At 43.8% G+C, this 23,453-nt stretch overlaps 1 protein-coding gene and 1 long non-coding RNA gene across 4 annotated transcripts in view; one reads left to right on the plus strand and one right to left on the minus strand.

Moving 5' to 3' along the window:
* Positions 1-6,114: 6,114 nt before the first annotated feature.
* Positions 6,115-7,950, minus strand: LOC106035027 (uncharacterized). Its single transcript, XR_001206466.3, has 3 exons — positions 7,814-7,950; positions 7,075-7,143; positions 6,115-6,908 (listed from the first exon to the last, which is right to left on the minus strand). It is a non-coding gene; the product is annotated as an uncharacterized lncRNA (long non-coding RNA).
* A 2,721-nt stretch (positions 7,951-10,671) lies between these two features.
* RB1 (RB transcriptional corepressor 1) overlaps positions 10,672-23,453 on the plus strand; it is an 82,049-nt gene continuing 69,267 nt past the window's right edge. For 2 of the 3 annotated variants that reach the window (XM_048046559.2, XM_066988886.1), the window contains exons 1-4: positions 10,672-10,911; positions 11,004-11,121; positions 20,145-20,257; positions 22,419-22,553. In XM_048046559.2, coding sequence (XP_047902516.2) covers positions 10,814-10,911; positions 11,004-11,121; positions 20,145-20,257; positions 22,419-22,553 — 464 coding nt within the window. In that variant the 5' untranslated portion in view covers positions 10,672-10,813. Of the gene's footprint in view, positions 10,912-11,003; positions 11,122-19,186; positions 19,206-20,144; positions 20,258-22,418; positions 22,554-23,453 lie in introns of those variants that run through there. The other variant, XM_013179557.3, reaches the window with a different exon arrangement.

Raw genomic sequence — 23,453 nt, forward strand, 5'->3', positions numbered from 1 at the left:
TCCAGCCTGAATAAATATGTAGGGAAAGGACAACCTTACACTGTGAAGTTTGTACATATTTTCAAAACATTGCTCAATCGCTGATGTTGAAAGGAGCCTGTGGAGATCATCTAGTCCAGCCTCCTGCTCAGAGCACAGTCAACCTGGAGCTGTGTCCAGCTGGGTTTTGAGTATCTCCAAGGTTGGAGATACTACAGCCTCTCTGGGCAACCTGTGCCAGTGCTCAACCACCCTCCCAGTAAAAAAAAAAAAAAAAAAGTATGTTTATAAATGCTATTTCTTGTATTTCAAATTGTGCCTGTTGTCTCTCATCCTGATTCTGGACCCTACTAAGAATTCTGTCTCATGACTGCTTCAATCATGTGTTTATACACATACATGTATATGGATATTACACATACAAGAAACCCCTGAAGTTTCTCTTCCCCAGGCTGAATGGTCCTAGCTCTTTCTGTCTCTCATGTCAGATGTTCAAATCCCTTAATCCCATCCCTTAAATACATGGGATCCAGCACTTCAGATGTGCCAACCAGTGCTGAGCAGGGGGGAAGAATCTCCTTCCTCAACCTACTGACAGCTCTCTTCCAAGCACAGCTCAGGAGGCTGTTTGTCGTCTTTGGTGCCAGGGCACATTCCAGGCTTGTGGTCAATTTGTTGAGCCCCCAGGTCCTTTTTTGCAAAGCTGCTTTCCAGCAGCTGGGTGTCCCCCAGCCTGTACTGGTGAATGTTCATCCCCAGGGGCAGGACTTCACATTTCCCTTGCTGAACTTAATGGCTTTCCTGTCAGCCCATTTCTCTAGCCTGTCAAGTTGCCCCTGCATGGCAGCACACCGGTGTGGTCTATCAACCATTCCTCCCAGTTATGTGTCATCTGCAAACTTGCTGGTGGTGCATTCTGTCCTGTCATCCAGGCCACTGATCATCCTACGAAACAGTACTGTATGTAGTCCCTTGGGTATACCACTCGTGACTGGCCTCTGGTTGGACTTCATGCCACTGATCACAAACCTCTGGGCTGGGTTTTTCAGCCCGTTTTCAGTCCACATTACTGCCCATTTGTCTAGTCTGTACTTCGTCACTTTGAGTGTTGGAAGCCTTGAGAAAGTCAACATAAACAGAATCCACTTCTCTCCCTTTATCTACTAACATTTCGTTGCAGAAGGCAGTAAGGTTGGTCAGGCACGATTTTTCCTTTGTAAAACCACACTGACTACTCACAACCACCTTCTTGTCTTGCTAATGTTCAGAAGTGGCCTCCAGGATAACTTCCCCCATCACCTTCCTGGAAATCTAGGTGATGCTGCCCAGCCTGTAGCTCCTGAATCCTCCTTCATGACCTTCTTTAATACGGGACCAATGTTTGCTTTCTTCCAGTCTTCAGGAACTTTGCCTGATCACCGTGATCTTTCAAGGATCATCAAGAGTGGCCTTGCAATGTCATCAGCAAGTTCCCTCAGCACTCACGGGTGCATCCCATCAGGTCCTGTAAACTTACATATGTCCAGTTTGTTTAAATATTCCATAACCTGATCCTCCTTCACCAAGGGTAAGTCCTTATTGCTCGAGGCTTCACTGTTCCATCTTGGGAGCCTGCAATTCCTGGACATAGATCTTGCCAGTAAAGACCAATAATAAGACATATCCCGAGCTGGAAGGGACCTACAAGGATCATCGAGTCCAACTCCTGGCTCTACACAGGACCACCCCAAAATCAGGCCATACATTTGACAGCATTATCCAAGCACTTTTTGAACTCCAGCAGGCTCAGTGCCATGACCACTGCCCTGGGGAGCCTGTCCCAGTGCCCAGCCACCCTCTGGGTGCAGAACCTTTCCCTAACACCCAGCCTGACCCTCCCCTGTCCCAGCTCCATGCCGTGCCCTCAGGTGCCACCTGGGAGTACCCCAGCCTTTCCCTGAGATGCCATTCACTGGGCGTACCTCAGCTTTCTTCATGCTCTTTGTCACCAGGACCCCTGTCCCATTCAGCAACAGATCTACACTTGCCCTGGCCTTCCTTTTGCTGTTGATGTATGTGCAGATGCCCACCTTGTTAGCCTTCATGTCCCTTGTCAGATTCAACTCCAGGTGGGGTTTGGCTTTCCTAACCCCATTCCTGCCCTGTTTGGGCAGTGTCTCCATGTTGCTCCTGGGTGACCTGATCCCACCTCTTGTACCCTTCCTTTTTATGTTTGAGTTCTGTCAGGAGCTCCTTGTTCTCCCATGCAGACCTCCTGCCACCGTTACTTGACTTTCCAAGTGAGAATGGACCATTCTCAAACTTGGAGGTGTTGACCCTGGAAAATCAACCATCTCTCTTGGGCTGCTCCAAGCCAACCTTGAATCCAGAATCCGTATAAGCAGCGTAAGTGGGGCTGATCACTATCTGGTTCTGGGACATTAACCACCACTGCATGATGCTGGACTGCACCATTTGAGCTTTGCCGGTTCATTTTGAGCTAGCTCAAGTATTGCTAATACCAGTCTGTATCGTGCCATTTGCACTTAAACTATTGTTCTTAAAGTGAGTTTGAAATTTTTGATATGGTTGGGATCTTTGCATGGCAACTCCTATGGGAGAGAGTACAGGACAGGATGTATCCTATTACCTGTGGTTTTGAAGCTGGCTGTGAGAAAAATTTTACAGAGGAAGAAAAAAGGGAGTAACACCCAAAACCAAGGCTGGAAAATCTCCCCCAAAATCCACTTCTGAGCTTTCACAATATGGGAATTGACCTGCTTGTCCTTCCAACCAAATTATGAGCGTTGATTTATCAGGAAAGTAGGAATGTTTAATAAAATATCAGCTGCTTAAACCAATTTTTTTAAATAATATGCACCATAGGTGTCCAAATATTTTGTCTTAAGTGGATTCAGTCAAGAGGCTTAGGACTGATCTTATTTTTCATCTTTTATTAATACAGTGGGAGGATGCTTTAGTGGTTTTGGAGCTATTATATAATTGTAAACATGCTATCATCCCACTTCCTACTATTGTGAACGTCTGGACTGAGATAAAATAATTTGTTTTAAAGGAAGTTTCTTAAATAACACATTTTTCCTTCTTCTGCACTTGGCTTCACTTGCAGTTTAATATAGGTGCATTGTATGAAAAATGAAAAGTGTAATTGTTACTTTCCGAAAGTTATTTAATCCATTCTTGGTGGTGGATGTCAGTCATGAACGTCAACTAAAACTTCATGTAGATGTAGGTTAGATGTTTACGTATAAATTAAATTTACATAGCTACACTTTGGTGTAGGTCTAAGCAAGCTGGAAAATCCACTGGGAAAACTTCAGCTATAGACAGTCAGGATGTTGAAATCGTGTGCTTGCATAAAGGTCAAATGTATGTCAGGAAATGGTTATTCTTTCAGTCTTTGAGATTTGTACTGAAGAACTTTAAAGCATGTTTCCTACCTTTTCATGGGCATGCCATTCCTATTTTCACAGATTTGTAGGGGTTGGAAGGGACCTCAAGAGATCATCGGGTCCACACCCCAATTTTTTCCATAAATTAAACACGGAACTTATTTTATTTATATATATTTTTAGCAAGCCTCTCACCGTCTTTACCTTGTTTTCCAAATAAAACTCGGCAAGAAACTTTGCGATCTGAGGAGCATCCTTTGATGGAGAGACCAGCCAGGAAGGAGTGGAGGTGGTGGGGAGAAGTAGATTGGTTCTTATCGACCGAAGGTTCCCATGAACATGCTGCACACCTGTGTCCCTAATAGCTTTTGAATCTGTTGACCAGCGGAGGGATATTTATTTCTATCAGCAGTGTGAAAATAAGCGTTGGAGAAGAGAGAAACTTGTGCTGAATGAAGGAAAGCTCCTGGCAGGTGCTCACATCTTATTAAATGCCAGGCAGTTTGTATGAGAAGAAGACCTAAAACACCCTGAGACCAGAAAAAGCTCCTGATGGAAATTCTGCCCTCTTGGAAAAAGTGGAAAAAAATAACTCTTTGAACTGCCTGGGCTTTCTTCTTCTGTTTTTTATTTTTTATTTTTCTAATTGAAAAAGGGGATGATAAACAAACCTAGCTGTGCTGTACTGAAGGAAACTACATTTCAAGCCCGAGGGATTCCAGGAAAGTGATAGTGTAAAAATGACATTTTTGGACAAATATCTTTGCAAACATTGCAGACTAGTGAATCCTAGTGCTGGGAGTCAGCTTGTCACCAAAGGAGCAGAAACAGAGCAGCACCACTGTCATCTGCCACCGTGTTTGTTTTGTGCAGGGGGCTGTGTTGCTCTCTGTGTGCCACATGCTTCTGGTGTTCAGCAAGGTTTTGGTCCCCAGCTGATGTGCGTGATCTGGGCTTGCAAAGCGTGGTAAAAGCTCCCAGTCCTTCCTCATCCTCTACCTGAAGTCTTGCAGCGGGAAGAGCCGAGGGGCAGGTTTTGGCACGAAGAAAGCACCAAAGGTGTGAATGACGGAAAACGCCAGAGGTTGGTTACCTGGTGGAAGGAGAAGCTGTGGGGTTACCTGCAGCAAGGAGCACAGAAGTGCTGCGCTTGCAGAGACAAAGCAAGGGCGGGATTCATTCGTTTGCAGATGGTTTCCAGCTGAATCAGTCCTGTGGGAGCCAACAGAGGCTTTATGGAAGTGCCTACCTGAGAGCCGCGTTCTCTGCAAGACGAGCGTCTGCTTTTGTTGCCGTGAGTTGGGTGGGAGGATGGAAGCCTCCCGTGGCTGTGTTAGCAGACGCCTGTGGTTAGAAATACCAGCAGAGCTGTGCTTTCACTGGCATTGTTTGCTCGAGTCGTAGGAGGATGTTTTGCTGTTAGAGGGAAAAAAATGAAGAGTCTGTAGAGCTGTTGTCACGCTAAGGGTGTTGCTGGAGTGCAAAATGCCTTCACCTAACCAGGGTGTTTAACTGCCAAGCCTTAATAAAGAATTTAATCATCTTGTGCTCACTTCTAGCAAATAGACGAGGTCACAGGTAGACTTAATTCAGAGAAACACCCACATCTGCTGACCATGAGCTCTGGTCACTCATTTTCCATTGGTTTGCAGGTTGTTGGTTCAAGTCGACTCCCGAGTACTACTTCTAGTGGAGCGTATTCTACTTCTCGTGGTCTTGGGAAGAAGAGACGTGAGGAAACATCCTTGTTGCAGGGACCATCCGCAGCAGGACAGGGTGTTGGCCATGCTGGAGCACGCTTTCTCACGCAGAGAGGAAGCAGAAGCTGGGACTGAGCAGGACGGGAAGGGAGGGATCGGGATGGGGTCATTCACACGGCTGCGTAGCCGCAAACAACAATAGGGTTGGGGCTTGTTTGCTTGTTGACCTTTATTTCTGTTGAAATATCAGTACCAATAAAGACAAGCTGTACTCCAGAGGGATCGCAGGGAGCCCTACAAACCCCCAGGACAGAATGTGCTTGGGGTTAGCAGTGCTTTACCTGTATGGGGGCACATAGGACTGTACCCGTGTGGCAAAACATGGCGTGATGTAGTTATGCGCACAAAGGTACGTTTTACATTTATGTCCTAAAATCTTCCAGAAACAAGGAAAGCTGTATCAGGAACAATTAGTTTTTCTGCCGTAATTGCATTTGCACCAGGGCTTCTTTTGATAAATTGCACCACTCAGGGATTTTTCTTTTTGTCAATGCTAGCACAAATCTGTAAAATGGACATGACTCGGGTGGCTGTTTTCACCCAGCACATGCAATGCATTGCATCGGGCCCTAATACAATTATAAATGATTTTATATAAATAGATAAATGAAGTTATCTGAGTAAAAAAGAGGAAAAAAAAAAGTCAATCTCGGGTCAAAATGCTTAACCAGCACAAAACTTTTATTAACTAATGCCAAATGGAGAGAGCTTAGAAGTACCCGTGCAAGGCTCGGCTTGCGGGTTTGCATCTAGGTGTGATGCCCATGCAGACGTCGCTCCATCCAGCACCAATAATCATCTCCTTTCTGATCTCTGAAGCCGTCACGGTCAGAACACGTGAGAAGAGTGTGTGCACGCTCTTTGCCTGAAATACCCCACTAACAATGGGCTTAACCACTCTATTGGTATAGATTTCCTGCTGTGGACTCATCACAGTAACTGAGACCCCAGCACTACATACTGCACTCGTAGATGTGAATAAATGTGGAGTGAAAATATTATTAGTAACGTGTATAGGGAGAGGCTTTGAACTGTTAGAGAAGCCAACAGCTAAGAAATACTTCTCCATTTAGAGAGAAATGGATTGAAGTTTGTTTGTGGCCCATATGGATTTTACATCACTGTAGAAATATAAACTTTTAGAAACAGTTTCTGTCCTTCGTATTTTGAACTGAGTCTTTACATAGGATACAATGATATTGGGGCCAGTCTAGGTACAGTATAAACAAGCATATTTTGAGTCTCAGAAACATTCTTTCTCCCCTTTCTCAGTGTATCCTGAGATAAGAGCTTAACCTACACAGCATCATTGGTACTGTGAGAGGGTATTTCAAACAGATCACCAAAAATGGGTACAAATCAGACACTTTTGCACCATTTCGAACTTCAAAGGAAGAGCTGATGCCAGGTTACCAGTGAAAGTCATGCTGGGGAGCTGAAAAGGCCTGGCTAGGGCTGTTTCAAAGCGTAGCCGTTTCCTCCCCGAGGCACTCCTGAAATGCGACTGTCATTTAAGTTTGTCTGTTGCTCTGGGCGGCTGTTCCATGAAAGCGTTTGTTAAGGCCTGTTTCTTAAGGTATACCTGCTCCTTGCCCATGCCAGCGCTTGTGCTGGGGCTTTGGGAGGGATTGCTGGGCTCCCGGTGACACTGGTGGCACGGACTGGTGGCTGCTGCACGGTGCAAGGGATGTCCCTGCACAGAAAAGGTTGGCTGAGGAAAATTATAACCCTGCTGCCTGGCCAGGGTTTGTGTTCTCACAAAACTCCCTGTGGTTTCCTAGGGAAAAGAATAGACACTTTATTTATCAACAGGTAATACAAGAGAAATCATTCAGCTCTAGCTTGCCCTTTTTTTTTGCCCACTCTAGTTCTTTAAAGACATTTTAATAATCTCTGAATTTTACAGCCCATGAGCTTTATTCCAGCAAAAATTCAGTCAATACCTAGTGCTTGGACTAATATCCAGATGCTCCCAGTTCAGTGGCTGCAGAAAATACATTTCTTTCATGTACCTGCAGAAGAAATGGCTTTATTAGAATTGTAACTTAGGTGGTAGAGGTCTTGGCTAATGTGGAAATAAGAAGCTAGACTTGGTAGACCATGAGGTGCACTTAAATCAAGTTTCCCCATCACAAATACTTAACTTTTATGGCAACTAAAAACGTAACAAACTTCTACCTTATCTCAGCAGTAAGAGTCAAAATAAAAAGGCTTGGCTTCATTTGTAATGAAAGAATGATTTCTATTTCCACTGGCAATTACTCTGAAACTATAGCAACACTTTTAAGCGAAAGAATTAAGATAATGAAATTACTTAAGATTGTTTAGCAGCTGGAAACAATGAATCAGGACTGCCTGACTGGGCAAGGTTTCGCAGACTGCCGTTTGTGTATGACCTACACTTCAAAAGCTGTTGTGCCAAGATGTTTAGAACAAATATAATGTCAGGTTTGATGAGAAAAGATGATTAATACCTAATTTGATTTTGCAGTGTTTCTTTTTTTTTTCCCACTAAGAACTACTTTTCTTCTTACCTTTGCCATTGTATCCCAAAAGCCAAAAGGCTCCATTTAAAAGGAAATGTTTTAAAATACAGGATTAAAATTCAAATGTCTAGCAAGGAAGAAAATGCAGCAATTTGCATACAGCTTTACATATGCATACGCCTTTCTTATTACATACACGTTAGATCTTCCTCACGCAGTTTAGGTGTAGTTGCTATATCTGAGGCTCTGGGATGGATTAAAGGCTACTGCACCTCGATTCATCTGCTGCCTCTGGTTCTCAGTGAGCTGCAACATGAAGCACTGAGATTATTTTTTGGTTGTACCTGCTTCTGGAGGGGAGCCCTGAGCGCCTTGCTTGATGAAAAGCTGCATAAAATTTGACTCGAGAAGAGGCTCGTCGCGCTAACAATTTCGGAAAATAAGCATTTACGCCGACACCGGTTGTCAGCTCTTTAATAGAACGTGCCGCTCCCTAAGCAGTAATAGCCAGGGAGTGATGAGAGCAGCACAAATTCTTTGCCTATCGTTCGGGTGATCTGGGGCCTGGCTCTGAAAGCACGCTAACGCAGCTGCGAGGGCAGCTACCCAGGAGGGCGTGCTTCCTCCTTGCTGACAGCTGGGAGGGTCTCCACTGGCTGCCACCGAGTTTTCCGGGATGCTTTGCTCTCATCTTGAATTCTTCCGTGCTCTGAAAGCCACTGACGAGGAGAGGGCAATGGGCTCTTCTGTGCTTTAGGGTTTTTGCTCCCTTTTCCAAGCTGGTGGATCTGCCCGGTTGTCCGTGGTTCGGCTGTAGATCATGCGCAGACCTAGACTCTGAACCTTCCACGCCATCTGGTATCATCGAGAAGTAAAATATTAAATATTAAATTCTGAGAAGTATTTGAAATGCGCTGAGAAGCAGGGTAAAGTTTCTGTTACAGCCTGCTAGAATTACAGGAATGTCTGAATCCTACAGTCTGCAATTCAAACACTTCGCTTGGAGTTTATGTATGTGGATTTACCTCAGAAATCCCATTTGTTCTGTGTTCACTTTACTGTAATTGGTTTAATTATAATTATGAACCAGAAAATGGCCTGTTTGCCTATTTTTAAATGAGAAATTAATGAAAAAAGAAAAAAGCCCAAACAAGCAAATAAAGCATGTGAATCCTAAGGGCTGGTAATTTTTTTAGTATACCACCATTGTACTCATATTTTTTTTTAAAGCCAGAAGTTTGACATCAATGCCACTAAAACTAGTTGCTTTACGAATGGATGGTAAATGTGGGCATGTAGCAAGAGCCCCTACATACAACGACTGTGCTTTTACTAGCGAGTTGCCGTAATAAAGAAACTTCAAAGGAAGCATGCTAACTTGCAGCAGTGATCTGCCTTCTAAATGTAGGTTATGTGACTGTAGATGACGGAGTAAATGTTAAGATCTGGAACAGGGGCAATGGGGACTTGAATCTCATCGGCTCAACATCCATCAGAATCACAAAATGGCCGAGGTTGGAAGGGACCTCTGAAGATCACCCAGTCCAACCCCCTTGCTGAGCAGGATCACCTAAAGCACATTGCGCAGGATCACATCCAGGTGGGTTTTGAATATCTCCAGAGAAGGAGACTCCACAACCTCTCTGGGCAACCTGTGCCAGTGCTCTGTCACCCTCACAGTGAAGAAATGTCCTCTAATATTGAGCCGGAACCTCCTGTGCTTCGGTTTGTGCCCATTGCCTCTCCTCCTGTCGCTGGGCACAACTGAAAGACCGGCTCCATCCTCTTGACACCCTCCCCTCAGATATTTACACACAGTGATGAGGTCTCCCCTCAGTCTATTGTACGAACTAAACAGGCCCAGCTCTCTCAGCCTGTCCTCATGAGACCGGTGCTCCTGTCCCCTCCTCATCTAAGCAGCCCTCCTCTGGACTCGCGCCAGTAGCTCCATGTCCCTCTTGTACCGGGGAGCCCAGAACTGGACGCGGTACTCCAGGTGTGGCCTCACCAGGGCTGACTAGAGGGGCCGGATCGCCTCCCTTGCCCTGCTGGCAACACTCTTCCGAATGCACCCCAGGACACCATGGGCCTTCTTGGCCACCAGGGCACACTGCTGGCCCATGGTCAGCCTGCTGCCCACCACGACCCCCAGGTCCCTCTCTGCAGATCTCTCTGGCAGGTCACCCCCAGCCGGTACTGGTGCCTGGGGTTGTTCATCCCCAGGTGCAGGACCCTGCACTCCCCATTGTTGAACCTCATGAGGTTCCTCACGGCCCCCAAAAATCCCGCAGGCCGGATGAAATTCCTTTGTTAGATACAGTGCATGGTGTTACAAACAGGATTGCGCTGGGGAGGTGGATGAGCGTCAGGTTTAGAGGTGGCCACGCAGGACTTCAATTCCTGTCCCCTATACCCACACCGTTGTATATATGTGTATATCCGTATATGTGTATATATGTGTATATATGTGTATATGTGTATATGTGTATATATGTGTATGTGTGTATACATGTGTATATACATGTGTATATATGTGTATACACGTGTGTATGTGTATATATGTGTATACATGCGTGTATATGTGTATATATGTATATGTGTATGTGTGTATACATGTGTATATACATATGTGTATATATGTGTATACGTGTATATGTGTATATATTTGTATATACGTGTATATATGTGTATATACATATATATATGTGTATATATGTGTATGTATGTGTATATGCGTGTATATACATGTATATATGTGTATACATGCGTGTATACGTGTATATACGTGTATATACGTGTACATACGTGTATATATGTGTATATATGACGGGGGGCGGTTGCCCCGATAAGGGGTTGGGGGGGGTGGGGCGAGGCACCCCGCCCGTTACCACAGGGCTCCAGTGGCGCGAAGCCGAGCCCTCCTCCCATTGGCCAGCGCCGAGCAACGGCGCGCTGCGATTGGCCGAGCGGCGGGCGGCTTCTCCTTCCGGGTTCCGCGCCCCGGTTTCGAGCCCGGGGCGGGCTCGGTGGCGGAGGGGGGGGGGGGGGGGGGGGGGGCGGGCGGAGCGGCACGGATAAGGGGCGGGGCGGGGCACCGACCGGCGCGGACGTGACGTCAGAGCGGCTGGTGGTGACGCAGTTTTCCCGCGGTTTGGGCGGCGGGGAGAGGAGCGCAGGGAGCGCGGCCGGGCGCGCCATGCCGCCCAAGCCCCCCCGCAGGCCGGGCGCCGCCCGCAGCCAGCGCTCCAGCCCCGACGGCGGCTCCGGCAGCGCCCCGCCGCCCGCCAGCCCCCGGTAAGCGCCTGGTTTAACGGGCCCGGCTCGGTCGCGGAGCCCCCGTTAGCCCGGCGGGCGGAGGTGAGGCTGTGCGCTCTTGTTTTCGCCAGGCTCGGCGTCGGGGAAGCCGGCTTCGTGGCGCTCTGCGATGCCCTGAAGGTGTCGGGCAGCGTCAGGGAGAAGGCGTGGAAGACGTACGAGAGCTTGTCCGCCGCCGATGGAGCTCCGGTGAGTACGTGGGGCCGGGCAGCCCGCTCCCCGGGGGAGGCAGGGGGTGGGGAGCTCCGCCACGCCGACCCTGAGCGGCGGCAGGAATCCCCGACCCGTGGGCAGCCCCCTCTGCGAGTTATTTCAGGCATCCCAAAGGCAGTTGTAGAGGGGTCATCCCCACCTGTTCCCCTGTGTGCTTTGCCTGCTATGCCCCTCTTCAGGAGGTGCTGAAAGGGGCCGCAGAAAAATGTGAACTTTACTGTCAAACTCTTACTTTTTCCCCTTCCATGCTTGTAATCAGTATGTACTTGTGGCTCAGGTATTCCTATCCAACATTAGTCGTTGGGTGTGCAAATAGATTAAAATATTTCTCTTTCCCCTCACTTCCCCCCCCCCCCCCACTACTGCTGACTCAGAGAATGGCTATGACACAGTTTAAGCCCAACCAAAGCTTTGTGATACTGACCCGACTTAAATCTAAAACGCCCAACTTGGGTATATTCCCCCCATCTGGGGTCTAGCATCCGTGTGTTTGTTGTGGCCGCTGCTCGTTTTCCTGCAGCAGGAGCTGTGCGCTGCTGATACCTCGCTGCCTGCGGTTTCAAAGCGGCTCTTGGTGCAGTTGTGAGTTTGTTGACGCAGAACAGAAACGGTGTGGGGGAAAGGCTGTGTGGCTCTTGCTGTAACAAATAAGATTTTCTGGTTGTGGAGGTTCCCCGGGGAGCACTTACTTAAAAGCGAAGTCAGGCTTCTTGGTATGAACCGAAACGGAAATAGTCAGTCCTGTCAAGTGAAAAAACCAAGACAGGTTTCAGTATAATTCTGCGAATTTCACTTTCAGGTGAAATTGTCATTTCACTGATTATCTAGAAGTGGCTGGATAAGATAAAGAGCTTTGGAAACCCTCCCTTTCCACATCAGAGGATGTGCACAGAGAAGGGCTACGAAGCTGGTGAAGGGCCTGGAGCACAAGTCCTGTGAGGAGTGGCTGAGGGCACTGGGGGTGTTTGGTATGGAGAAGAGGGGGCTCAGGGGAGACCTCGTTGCTCTCTACAAGTACCTGAAAGGAAGGTGGGGGGAGCTGGGGGTCAGCCTCTTCTCACAGATAACTACCGATAGGACTAGAGGGAATGGCCTCAAGCTGCCCCAGGGGAGGTTCAGGTTGGAAATGAGGAGACATTTCTTCTCAGAAAGAGCAGTCAGGCACTGGGACGGGTTGCCCAGGGAGGTGGTGGAGTCACCGTCCCTGGGGGTGTTCAAGGAGAGATTGGACCTGGTTCTTAGGAACACGGTTTAGTGAATGACATTGGTGGTGGGGGATGGTTGGACCTGATGATCTTGGAGGGCTTTTCCAACCTTAGTGATTCTGTGATTGACTTTGTTTATCTGTTCAGACCAGGACAATGACAAGGCCTTCATTGTGATGTGTAACTAATGTTTGTTCTCCTGCAGCTCAAGTGCAACAAGGTCTATCCTAAGAGACTCCCTGTGTAGGAAAAGGTCTATGCTATGTTGTGGTGCAGTTCTGGATGTTTTCCTCAAACTTTCTGACATATCAGCAAGGTGTTGAAATGAGGAAACTGTCAGGTGCTGGAGCTGCTGCTTCTAACTGAAGCAGCAGGCTTCGTTTGGGGCTGAAATCAAGCAAATTAATAGCCTGGCTAATTGCTGCTTCTCTTTTCAAGTCAGGCTGTTATCATGGGGAGCGAGGCTTTGCAGTGTGACTTTCTGCTTTAGGTTGTGAGCACTCAGGAGGAGGCTGTATTTAAGTGCCCACTCCCTTTTTCCCTGCGGTAAGGGGGTGCGGTGTGAGGGGCTGTCTCAGTGTTTGTCCTACAAGCATCAGCTGTGCATGTTCTAGTTGGTACTAACCTTTCAACTCTGAACAGGAGCAGAAGCTGCTTATCAAGCTGCTTTCCCTTCTCAAGCGAAAAGGGAAATAGCAGGACACAAATTGAGACAAATGCCTGCCGGAAGTCTTCTGCTTCACCTTGTAGCTGGTTTGACTCAAGGCAGGTCAAATCATAAGACCGCTGATGGAAGTAAAGCTAGCATCTAACGATCCTGCATCTTAACCTGTTACAGAGCATAAAACCTTACTTTCACTATCACATCAGCCTCTTTTTTTTTTTATCGTTGATCTCAGTTTTGCCCTCCTCTGAAGGTATGGAGGGGACCTGCAGTGCTAGCAAGGAGGCAGCGAGGCTGAGACACAAAAGACTGTGTCAATGATAGAGGTTCAGGGTGCACATGTGGGCTCTGACCTGGTCTGAACACGATACATCCTTAATGGATGTTTAGTAACTTCAAGTAAAAATTATCTATTATTAACTGCCCCTTCTGGGTTGCTTAGGGTACACATAGCCACGTGCAAAGAGACTCTGCAAACAAGGTTTATTATTATTACAGTTACTATTTTGGCAAGCACACAAAAGATAGCTAGGATGTAATGACCTATGAGCCCGAGTGTATTTGCACTTCGATGACACTTAAGGTGTTTTTGCTGGACGGGCAGGCATCAGCTGGGAGGAAAAAGGCTGGTATGTGCTGCTCCCTGAAATAACTCCCCCATGCCGTCATCCCCCAACACCACCAAAACTGACTTGCTGCTTTTTTTCCTTTTAGGATATTACACCTTTCTGTATTGACTTTTTTTTTTCCTTTTGAATCTGAGCTACTAATGATCCTACTTCTCTCTGTAACTTTACCTTTTTTATCTTGCATGGTCCACACTGTAGCTTTCTTACAGCTCTCAGCTTCTCTGTTTCCTCATTGGTTTGACTCAAGGTTATGCAGCTGGACCTTGAATCCTTGAAACAGTTGAACCCTGCTGGGGGGTGTGTAGGAGGAGAAAGCATGGCTATGTCCCTCCTGTAACATGTCTTTCTGGAAAATGAGACCAGCGTGTAGTTTGAAATGCTAAATCTGCAGAGAGAAATTGTTCAAAACATTGCAAAGATGATGGGGCTTTCCTTCCTAAGCAGAGAACATTAAAGCTTTCCTCTGACAACCAGAGTTGAACTGCACTCTTCTATGATACGATCGTAACTTGAGAGCTCTGAGACAAAATCCCTAATGCTGGTTCCAGAGGTGCAGCACTGCTGGTATATGGTATGAAAGAAGTTATCTGATGCATAACCAGAAAGATGTTTGTGCTTTAAATTCTGTTTTGTATCTGGTGAACTCCAGTGCAAGTTTATTGCAAACATGGTAGTGCATATATAAATAAGGCTTTTGCATTAATGTCACACAAAGCCTTTTGTTCATTCTGTCATTAATCTTGTTTACCAAACCAAGTTACTTAGGTAAAGAAAATGTTTGGTTTAGTGTTGTCTTCGCTATCTTCATTACAAAACTCTTACGCATTGACAGTTGTTGCCTTAGCAAATTGGCTTCCTGTATGGGGACCCTTGTACTCCAGTTGTGTGTAACTCACCTGCGATCTGTATTATGAATCAGTAGTGCCTGTAAACTCCAGATGGAGTGAATAGATTTAGTGGAAGTACTGACATACTTTTCAGCAGTATGTGGTTTTTGGTGTGAGAAAGCTTAGGAGAGGTCCTGGAAGCCATACTTATATTATTAGGAGAAAGTTTGGGGCATTTGTTATATTCTGCTACTGTTCAGGCAGAGAACAACCTGCGAATCTGAAGTAGGTTATCAGGAAAAATAAAGTGAATTATTGCTTAACGTATTGGAAAGAATCAATATGAGGAACAGATGGGCATGTTGACTAAATTGGAACCAAACTTCTGCAAAGAAAATCAGTGCTTTAGGAAGCTGATAGAAATTGGAGTCTGCAAAGGACCTTGAGAAATAGGGTCTGGTGTGTTTCAGCTGCCCAACTTGCTGCAGTTTGTGATGCCTGGGTAAAAGCTTTGCATTTTGTTTGCTGTTTATGGAACTACTTGAGAAACCTGGCCCTCTTGTCATCTTTTCTTGTTTCTGGTTGCACATCTTATGTTCTGACTCTGTTGACTGCTATGTGGATACTGCAGAGCACTTAATTGACTCAAGTAGAACTATTTTCTTAGTGGAGAAAACGTAAAAAATGAACTGCAGCCTAAATGGAGGAACAAAATAGTTCTTGCTTTATTTAAGGTTGCTCTAGACAGACAGAAAAGCTGATCAGCTGGTGACATGTTCCAAACCTCTAAAATTTCATGAGTAAGTTAAATCTTTTTGGTTGTAGTATCATGAAAAAGAAAATATTATGGTTGATAAACCACCTACTCCTCATGTTAATGACATGCAGAGGTTTCTTACTTTAAGGAAAAGCACAAAATGTACAAGCTAATAAAGTATTTTCTGGCTGGAGCTTTGTCTCTTACAGAACTGCAGCAAAACTGAATCTGAATCTGCTGCTTCAGCTGGATGAGCAGAGTCTTGTAGTATCCTTTATTTTTAAATAAAACATAAAAAACTGCTCAAAGTCCCATAGCAAATATAAATCATCACCATGGCCTCTAGCTGGTCATACTCAGTACTTTAACAGCAGATCCAGTGCATGTATGTGTTTTGCTCTTGCACTTGAAAAGCATAATTAAGTGGCATGTACTCTTTTTGACTTGTCAAATTTTTAATAGGGGGAAAAAAAATACTGTTGAAAAAATAGAGGATTTGTCTTTACACAGAACTTTTTGTATGTAGATAGTGGGCACTTCACTCATTTTCAGATTTTTTTCCTATAAATTTGTTTCTACAGGTCTTAAATCTGTTAAGTTTCTTATTGTGAGCGCTTCTTGATCTTTTTTCCTGCCATCTTGTACCTGTAATCATAAGCATACCTGAGAGTCTTTCTCACACCATCTAGGTAATTGCGTGTATTAAAATGTGGTGGCTGAGATTTTGGTTCTGTGTGTTCCCGTTAATAAAACAAGGCTTCAGTGTGACATCCCATTTAATTAAAGTACCTGTCTGTATTTGTATACTTCTCATCTATGTTTCTCTTGGCCTTCTTTTATGCAACATCATCAGAAGTCTCTATTCCTGGGTCACTGTTGTAGGCATTCTGCCAACACTGATAACAGTTTTCATAATAAATATCTCTAATTGTACAGACTAGAACTGAGATTTCCTGTTACCATCTCTTCCTTGCATCTGTTGTAGCACTGGAGACCATTTTGAGGTAGAGAACTGAAGTTATTTCTGTTGGTGCCTTTAACTTCCAGCAATATCTGGAAAGCAGAGAGGCAATGATCCCATTGCACAGTAATTCAATTTGAGCCTTTTAAGCCAGTTGTCCAGGTTGTTTTCACTAGATTTAGGCAAACTGATGATTTGCTAAAAAAAAAAAAAAGATTAAATAATAGTAATAGTAACTGCAGAATAAGAAATATTGAAAGACTTTCTGTAAAGCTTTAGATTTTTTTCTACAGAAAACTAGATTGATTTAATGCAACTGACCTATATTACCTGAATATTACAGCATTGATTTCCCCAGAATGCTTAAAAGCAAATAAACAATTCCTGTGTGAACTGTTGAGTGCTAAATAATCTTTGAGTTAGTGATTAATGGATTTTGATTTATGAGTTGAAATGAGGTTACTAGAAGTTACCTTATTTGAACTGACTGGCAGTCAAGAGCAAACATTGAGTCATTGTCCTGCCCATTTTCTGTAGTGGAGCTGTATCAACAAAGAGCTTAAGTCAGACTGGTCAATAAGATAACCCTCAGGAATGAATTTCTGGCTGTGAATTTGTCTTATATATGTTCCTGTGCCTTCAAGTAAGTCTATCTGGGGTGAATTGTCTGGTTTTAACTGTAAACAAACCATTTATCTGTGTCATGGGATTGGCTTGTCTAAAGGTATGCCATTCGTAAAGTATTTGAACTGGGTGATGATGCTGCAGTTTGTTCTATGGCTTCGTTTAGTTTGTATAGGAAATGACTTAAACATCTGTATGGTTTGGGAGGGAAGGAATATGAAAAGGAGATCACTCAGCAGTTGGATGTAATGGGAAGACCTCCTCTTACCTCTTCTCCCCCTCTTCTAATCCCATGATGTGTATACATAGCCTGGTGGTCTGGCTTCTTTTCCTGTTCTCCATCACTCAGCTGATGTTAAGAGGTTGGCACGCTCAGGTACTGCTCACCTTTCTTTGCTAGTAGAAAAATACTCATAATCTATTAGTTTATTCTGGCTTCTGTGGAATTTTTGTTCAACATCTGTCTGGTTGAGGAGAAGATGTCCAAAACAACACGTAACATCAGCAGTGGATATGGGGATAGTCCAGATAACTAGAATTTGACTTGCTGTAGTAGTTTGAATCTAGTGGATTGAAAGGCTGCCATCTTGTTTAATGGTAGAAATAAATGAGCTGTTCTCATCAAACCAGTATGGTTTGGGGTGAGTTTAAAGATTGTTCTTGCAAAACCAGACCTTGCTCTTACCAACTAAACCATTGCTATAGCCTTCAAGCATTCATCCTCCCTGTGTAGAGCTAAGCCTCCTAAAGGAGCTAACCTTGTTTTTGTAGGCAACATACTAGGAAAAAGGGCTCTGCTTCCTAACATTCAGTCTTCCTGACCTACAAAACATTGTATTTATAGAGCAGTGCCATGATCTGAGTTTGCAGGAGCATAAAGTGAGAAGGACTTCCTTATTAAACAAGATCAACCTTGATGGTGTCGTCCTCAGGAAGTGAATAGTCATCCTTCTTAGTAGCTAACTAGGTAACATTAAAGATTTTTTCAATGGGTCACAGACACTAATACAGGAGAAACCATTCCCATCCTATAGGATGCTTTTTGTTTTTATGTTCTGTGGCTTTTACCTCTTAGCAAAGGAGTGTTGAAGTTGTCTGAGACGGTGGCAGTGCATTTCTTAACAAAGCCTTTGTTATATGCAAAATCCCCTCAAGGATTCCCACATTTTTTTGCCTCATCTGTAGGTTGCTGGTGGTACATAATGGTACCTGAAATGTCTAAAAGGTGAAAGCTTCCAATAAACAAAAAACAATGGCTAGTTGATACTAATATGCATTCCTTTAAGTATTATCAAATGCATCTCAGTCTGTTAGGAGCTTCTTTCAAAATAATTATCTGCTGTACAAGGTGTCACAGTTCATAGAAAAATTCAAATAGGAATGTAGGAAGAAAGTAACTTAACTGACAATTACCATGTTGTTGAAGGTGTCTGGTCAGTTAGCATTCAGATCTAGACTACCTCAAGTACTGTGTGCAGTTTTGGGCATCAGAGTATAAGGAGGACATAAAACTATTAGAAAGCCTCCAAAAGAGGGCTAAAAGATGGTGAAGGGTCTGAAGAGCAAGATGCATGAGGAGTGGCTGAGTTCCTGGGTTTGTTCAGCCCAGAGCAGAGCAGGCTGAGGGGAGGCCTCATGGCGGCCTGCAGCTCCCTCACGAGGGGAGCGGAGGGGCAGGCGCTGAGCTCTGCTCTCTGGGGACAGCGACAGGACCCGAGGGCACGGCATGGAGCTGGGACAGGGGAGGGTCAGGCTGGGGGTTAGGGAAAGGTTCTGCACCCAGAGGGTGGTCGGGCACTGGGACAGGCTCTCCAGGTCATGGCACTGAGCCTGACGGAGTTCAGTAAGTGTCTGGACAGCACTCCCACATACATGGTCTGATTTTTGGGTGGTCCTGCGTGGAGCCAGGAGTTGGACTTGATTTTTGTTGGTTCCTTCCAGCTTGAGATATTCTAAGACTATAATTCTTACCTAATATTCTTCCAACAAATGAAACTTCTCATGCTTTGGAGGAGGCCCCAGCCAGTCTTCACAAATGTGTAAACACTGGTCCCAAAAAAGTAGCCATTGTAGAAGATTTATTAGCAATGTTAGTTAGTGAAATTGTTCTTGTGCTATTTGTGGACATGACAAGGTATTAGTGATGGTTAAAGTGATGAAGAAGAGGGCCAGAGTTGGTTTCCTCACTGCCAGACTGAGTTTTGTGAACTGACTTGTGTTGGGACTGCTTAGGGTTAGTCTCCTTCAGGAAGAAACAGCTGGACAGCCATGCTCTGGATGCCATACGGTGCTCTTGTCACCTCAGTGTGTGACCGTTGAGTGAGGGAGAGGTCTGTCAAAAGCGGCTGAGAGGACAATGGAGATGCTTTGCAGTCTGCTAGAGGAAACTAGGGGTAGGTGCTACCTCCAGTGAGGATGTGGAGGGGTATCAAGGGTACAGAGGCTTTTGGGGTAGTTCTGGAAGACCATGTAGGATGGAGGGAGCTAGGTCTGGTGTGATCCTATCCCTGCTGCCTTTCGAAAGTATTTGCTGGTTTGAACTGGTCCCTGTGGTTCCAAGAGGTACTGCCTGGGAGACACCTAGTTGGGGTGGTGGGGAAGGAAAAAGTAAAATAGGGAAGGGAGCGGGTTAAAACTAAGCAGTGCAGAAGAGTGTGAGGTTGATGGTTCAGCTCCCTCCTGGCTCTGCTTTAAGGTTAAAGGTGTTTGTTACTACCATGACTTGCTGGAGATGTTTGTGGTCCAGCTGTGCTATTAAGACCCAGTTGTAGGATAAAGCTCATGAGTATTTATTTCCCTGTCTCTAATTATTTTGCTTCTCATGGCTGCCTCCTTTCTAGGAAGGAACAAATCCTTCTCTCCTCATTCCTTAACCTCCCGTGTCTTGTTATGGTAAAATGTAGTTTGTGTCCATAACAGTGGAAGTGTAACTGAATGATGAGGGATGTTCGCTCCCTCAGGTAATCCTGAATGGGAAGCAGTTCCTATTTTCAAATCGTAATTTTAATGTACATTTAAAAAAAAATGTTTCTGCTTTATATAAATTGTCAGTGGAACCACAGCTTTTATTTTGAAGCTTAGCTGAATTACAGCTACAGTTAAAATTCATTTAGTACTGTATAGTAAGAATTGGAGTACTTGATCTGTCATCTGCAATATAAAACTTTTACTGGTTTTCACTTACCAAATAACTGGCTATCATACATGAATGTCTGCATGAACGTCTCTTGTTTTACATTTTCTAACCTACTGTGAACAAATTAATGTTCTCTGTATACCACCCACTTGTATTACATAATACACATAAAACCCATTTTCTCTTTTTCTGAAAGGCTTATGACAAAAAGAAAAAGGAAACGTGGGGAGTCTGTATCTTTATTGTAGCAATTGATCTGGATGAAATGACGTTCACTTTCACAGAGCTTCTGAAAAGTATAAGCATAAGGTAAGTTTTTGTGAATTTAGATTTCAGTGGGAATCTTTGCGTATCAGGCTTGATTTTTAAAATGAAGGTTACTTATGGCAGTTACTGTGTATCTCAGTGAACTAGGAGTCTTGCTATCTTATTCTAGTTGAGGGAACAGTGGCATTTATTTGCTTTAACTGAGATTGGCTTATGATTGTATGACAATTTTGACTCTTGTCCTTGATAAAGTTTGAATTGATTTAACTTGGTATAAATCATGCTTGATATTTTCCTTTCTTTCTCGATATCAAGATTTTCTGTAAAACCTTTCCATTAACATTAGGCTTGTGCTAAGTCAAAAAGTGGCGAAAAAAATTAGCATTCAAATTGTTTGCCAGTATGCTGCTCACTTTCAAACACTTTAATGCCATTTTAAACTTTTTACCTTTCTACATGCTTTTGACTCGAAAATGTTACCATTATATTTTTACATTCACTAAGCTCATATTAGAGAAATGAGGATTACAGTATATCTGTTCTTAATGTAAAGTGAAGTGGCAACAGCAATAGGTGTACCCTTGTGTTAGGCCTATTGAAGGAGCAGGATTCCAGTGCTTTCTGCCTAATAACCCTTCCCTGTGTGGGTGAGCAGAGCCTTCTGATGTTCTCAGGCACTGCATCATCCCCTGGTGTTTGTCAGCAGCTTAGTGCATTGCTGTGGTTTTATCATGGCTGAAGCCTCACCATGAGTGTGTGGGACATGGGCATTTGGTAGGAGATCGTAGCAGTTGTAATTTCATCCCATCCTTGTCTTTGTGATAGCCAAGGGAGTGAATTTACAAGTTTTTGTTGGGGGGAAACATTCACATCTGTAGACAGTGTTGCAAAAATGGGAATACACAGCAGGGGTTAGGCATCCTGCTGCGGGGGGGGGGTGTCAAGATACCCATTCCCCTTGCATGCAGCACCAAGGATGCTAAGGAGGCTAAGGCAGGATGTGGAGCACATCAGGTTGGTAATTCCGGATTTGGGCCAGAATATTCTTTTCCTGGGAGTCATCAGTTACGGTTAGACTTCTCTATGCCTCTTCTCCTCATATGATCTCACAGAACAGTGATCAGGTCCTAAGTTTCAACTTAATCTGTTCAATTTTGGCTGACTTGAAACTACTCGGATGAAATCTAATCACATTTGTGAGGTGATGTTCAGTATGTTCTGCTGGAGTACAGAACGCATTCACCTGACTAACTTACACTGCAAACCGAAAGACACTTTTTCCCCTCGGGCTTCAAAGAATAAGCTATTATTCTATTTGCTTTTAGCAATACTCAATTGCTCGCTAGTTCTGGGCTTTTCAGCAGCTATAAAGTCAATCTGGCAGAGAATTGCTACCAGTCATCTTGCCCTCTGGACCCACACAAATATATTTGAAAGGTTTTTTCTTCATTACGTGGTAAAAGAATTTCTAAATGAACTTCTGACTTTATTTTATTACAAAGCAAACAGAACTCTCAAAATACTGTTTTGATAAAGAATCAAAATGTTTGATAGCTTCCTCCACATTAATTTTTAGCCATTTTTTGTTTAAAAAAACAACAAAAACCACACGTTCTTGATGGCCATAGTATTACAAGGATGACTTTGGTCTCCTGTACAATACTATTTCCTTGCTGCCAAATGCTTGCTGGAAGACTTGAAGTTCCATATAATTCAATGCATTCACCTGTTTTAATTCCTAGGTCTTTCTTTGCCAAGGATGAAGCCACGGTTTATGTTCTTAGAGTAATAAGAACAATTTCTAAAGTAGAACATTTAAGTAAAACAGAAAAGTCAAGATGTCAGTGTTGGGTGTTTATGGTCTTACTGGCAGAGTAAGGAAGATGTATCTAGTTAGCAAATTTGGACTACCAAATATATCTGTACTAGCCAAGAAAATTCTTTCTGTAGTAGAACCTGTGTTAGTAGAGACCTGTGGTACTTAGTTGAACAGTATTTCTAAATCTAGAAAATGTCAAAGTGGTATATGGAGCTCCAGGTAAACAAATAGTCTTTCCCAAAGCAAGGTTTTCAGTCACTGCTAATTTTAGTAAGACTATGTTGAAGTCTAGTGAAGCAAGGCAATGATTTTTAGTGTTTTTTTTGAAGAGCTATTTCAGAGTAGTCATTCTCAGAGTTAAAATAATGTCATCTTTTTTTTCAGCGTGTGCACGTTTTTTCAGTTTCTCAAAGAAGTGGATGTTAACATGGATACTGTAAGCACTAAAGTTGATAGCACTGTATCAAGGCTGAAAAAGAAATATGATGTCTTACTTGCACTATATCACAAGTTTGAAAGGTAGTGTATGTTTTCCACTTTGAAATAACAAATTCTTTATGGCGGTCAACGTTTAGGTATTTGTATTTTTCAAATTGTGTATTAGAAGTGCTCATTTCAACTGTGTGCTAATATTTACAGATCAGTTAAGTGGAGCTGTTTATGTGCATTGAATAAACACATCTTATATTCTACTCCGTAACTATTCCAATGCTCTGAACATTCCCATTGTTGCAGTATAAACAACAGTAAGAATAGCGTGACAAATGATTGCTAGTCGCTTTAAGATTTTTACAAATGTAAGAAGGATTGTTTTACGATCTAATAATTTTTATTTAACGGTGTTTCCATTTTTACACTGCCCTACCCCCCAGTTCCTGATCCAAGAGTTTTTCTTAGGAGCTCTGGAAAGAAAAAGCACAAATAAGATTGTTTCTGTGTCCCAGATCTGGAACTGAAGGCTGTTTGTTCCAGAGTCTCGGGGCATTGCAGAGACTGCTCTAACAGCAGTTCTCAGCTGTAATCAAGATAAACCTTCCCGAGTGGTTTAGCTGACCATACACTCAAAATCACTCATCTTCGTATGGGATAAATTGAATTTGGTTATGGCAGCATGCAGAGAGCTTCCTGTGTGTCACTTAAAATTCAGGAGATTCCCAAGTGGATGCTTTTTTTTGGTCCAGTTTTTCCAAGTTGGTAAGTTACCACTCTTCTTTAACCTGAAGACAGACTATAGGATCAAGGCACCAATGTGTCTTGTGATTTATTTTTTTTCTTTTCAAAGTCCATTAACATTAGCTTGAGTAATGTATATATTTGTAACATTTTTGTGAAGTTTTTAGTTGCCTTAAAGCTATGAAGTTCTGTGCGGGTTGTTAATGTTTAGTTTTTACTTATTGCAAGTCTTTACCGAGCTGTAAA

The sequence above is a fragment of the Anser cygnoides genome, chromosome 1 (genome assembly GCF_040182565.1).
Source record: "Anser cygnoides isolate HZ-2024a breed goose chromosome 1, Taihu_goose_T2T_genome, whole genome shotgun sequence".
Lineage (NCBI taxonomy): Eukaryota > Metazoa > Chordata > Aves > Anseriformes > Anatidae > Anser > Anser cygnoides.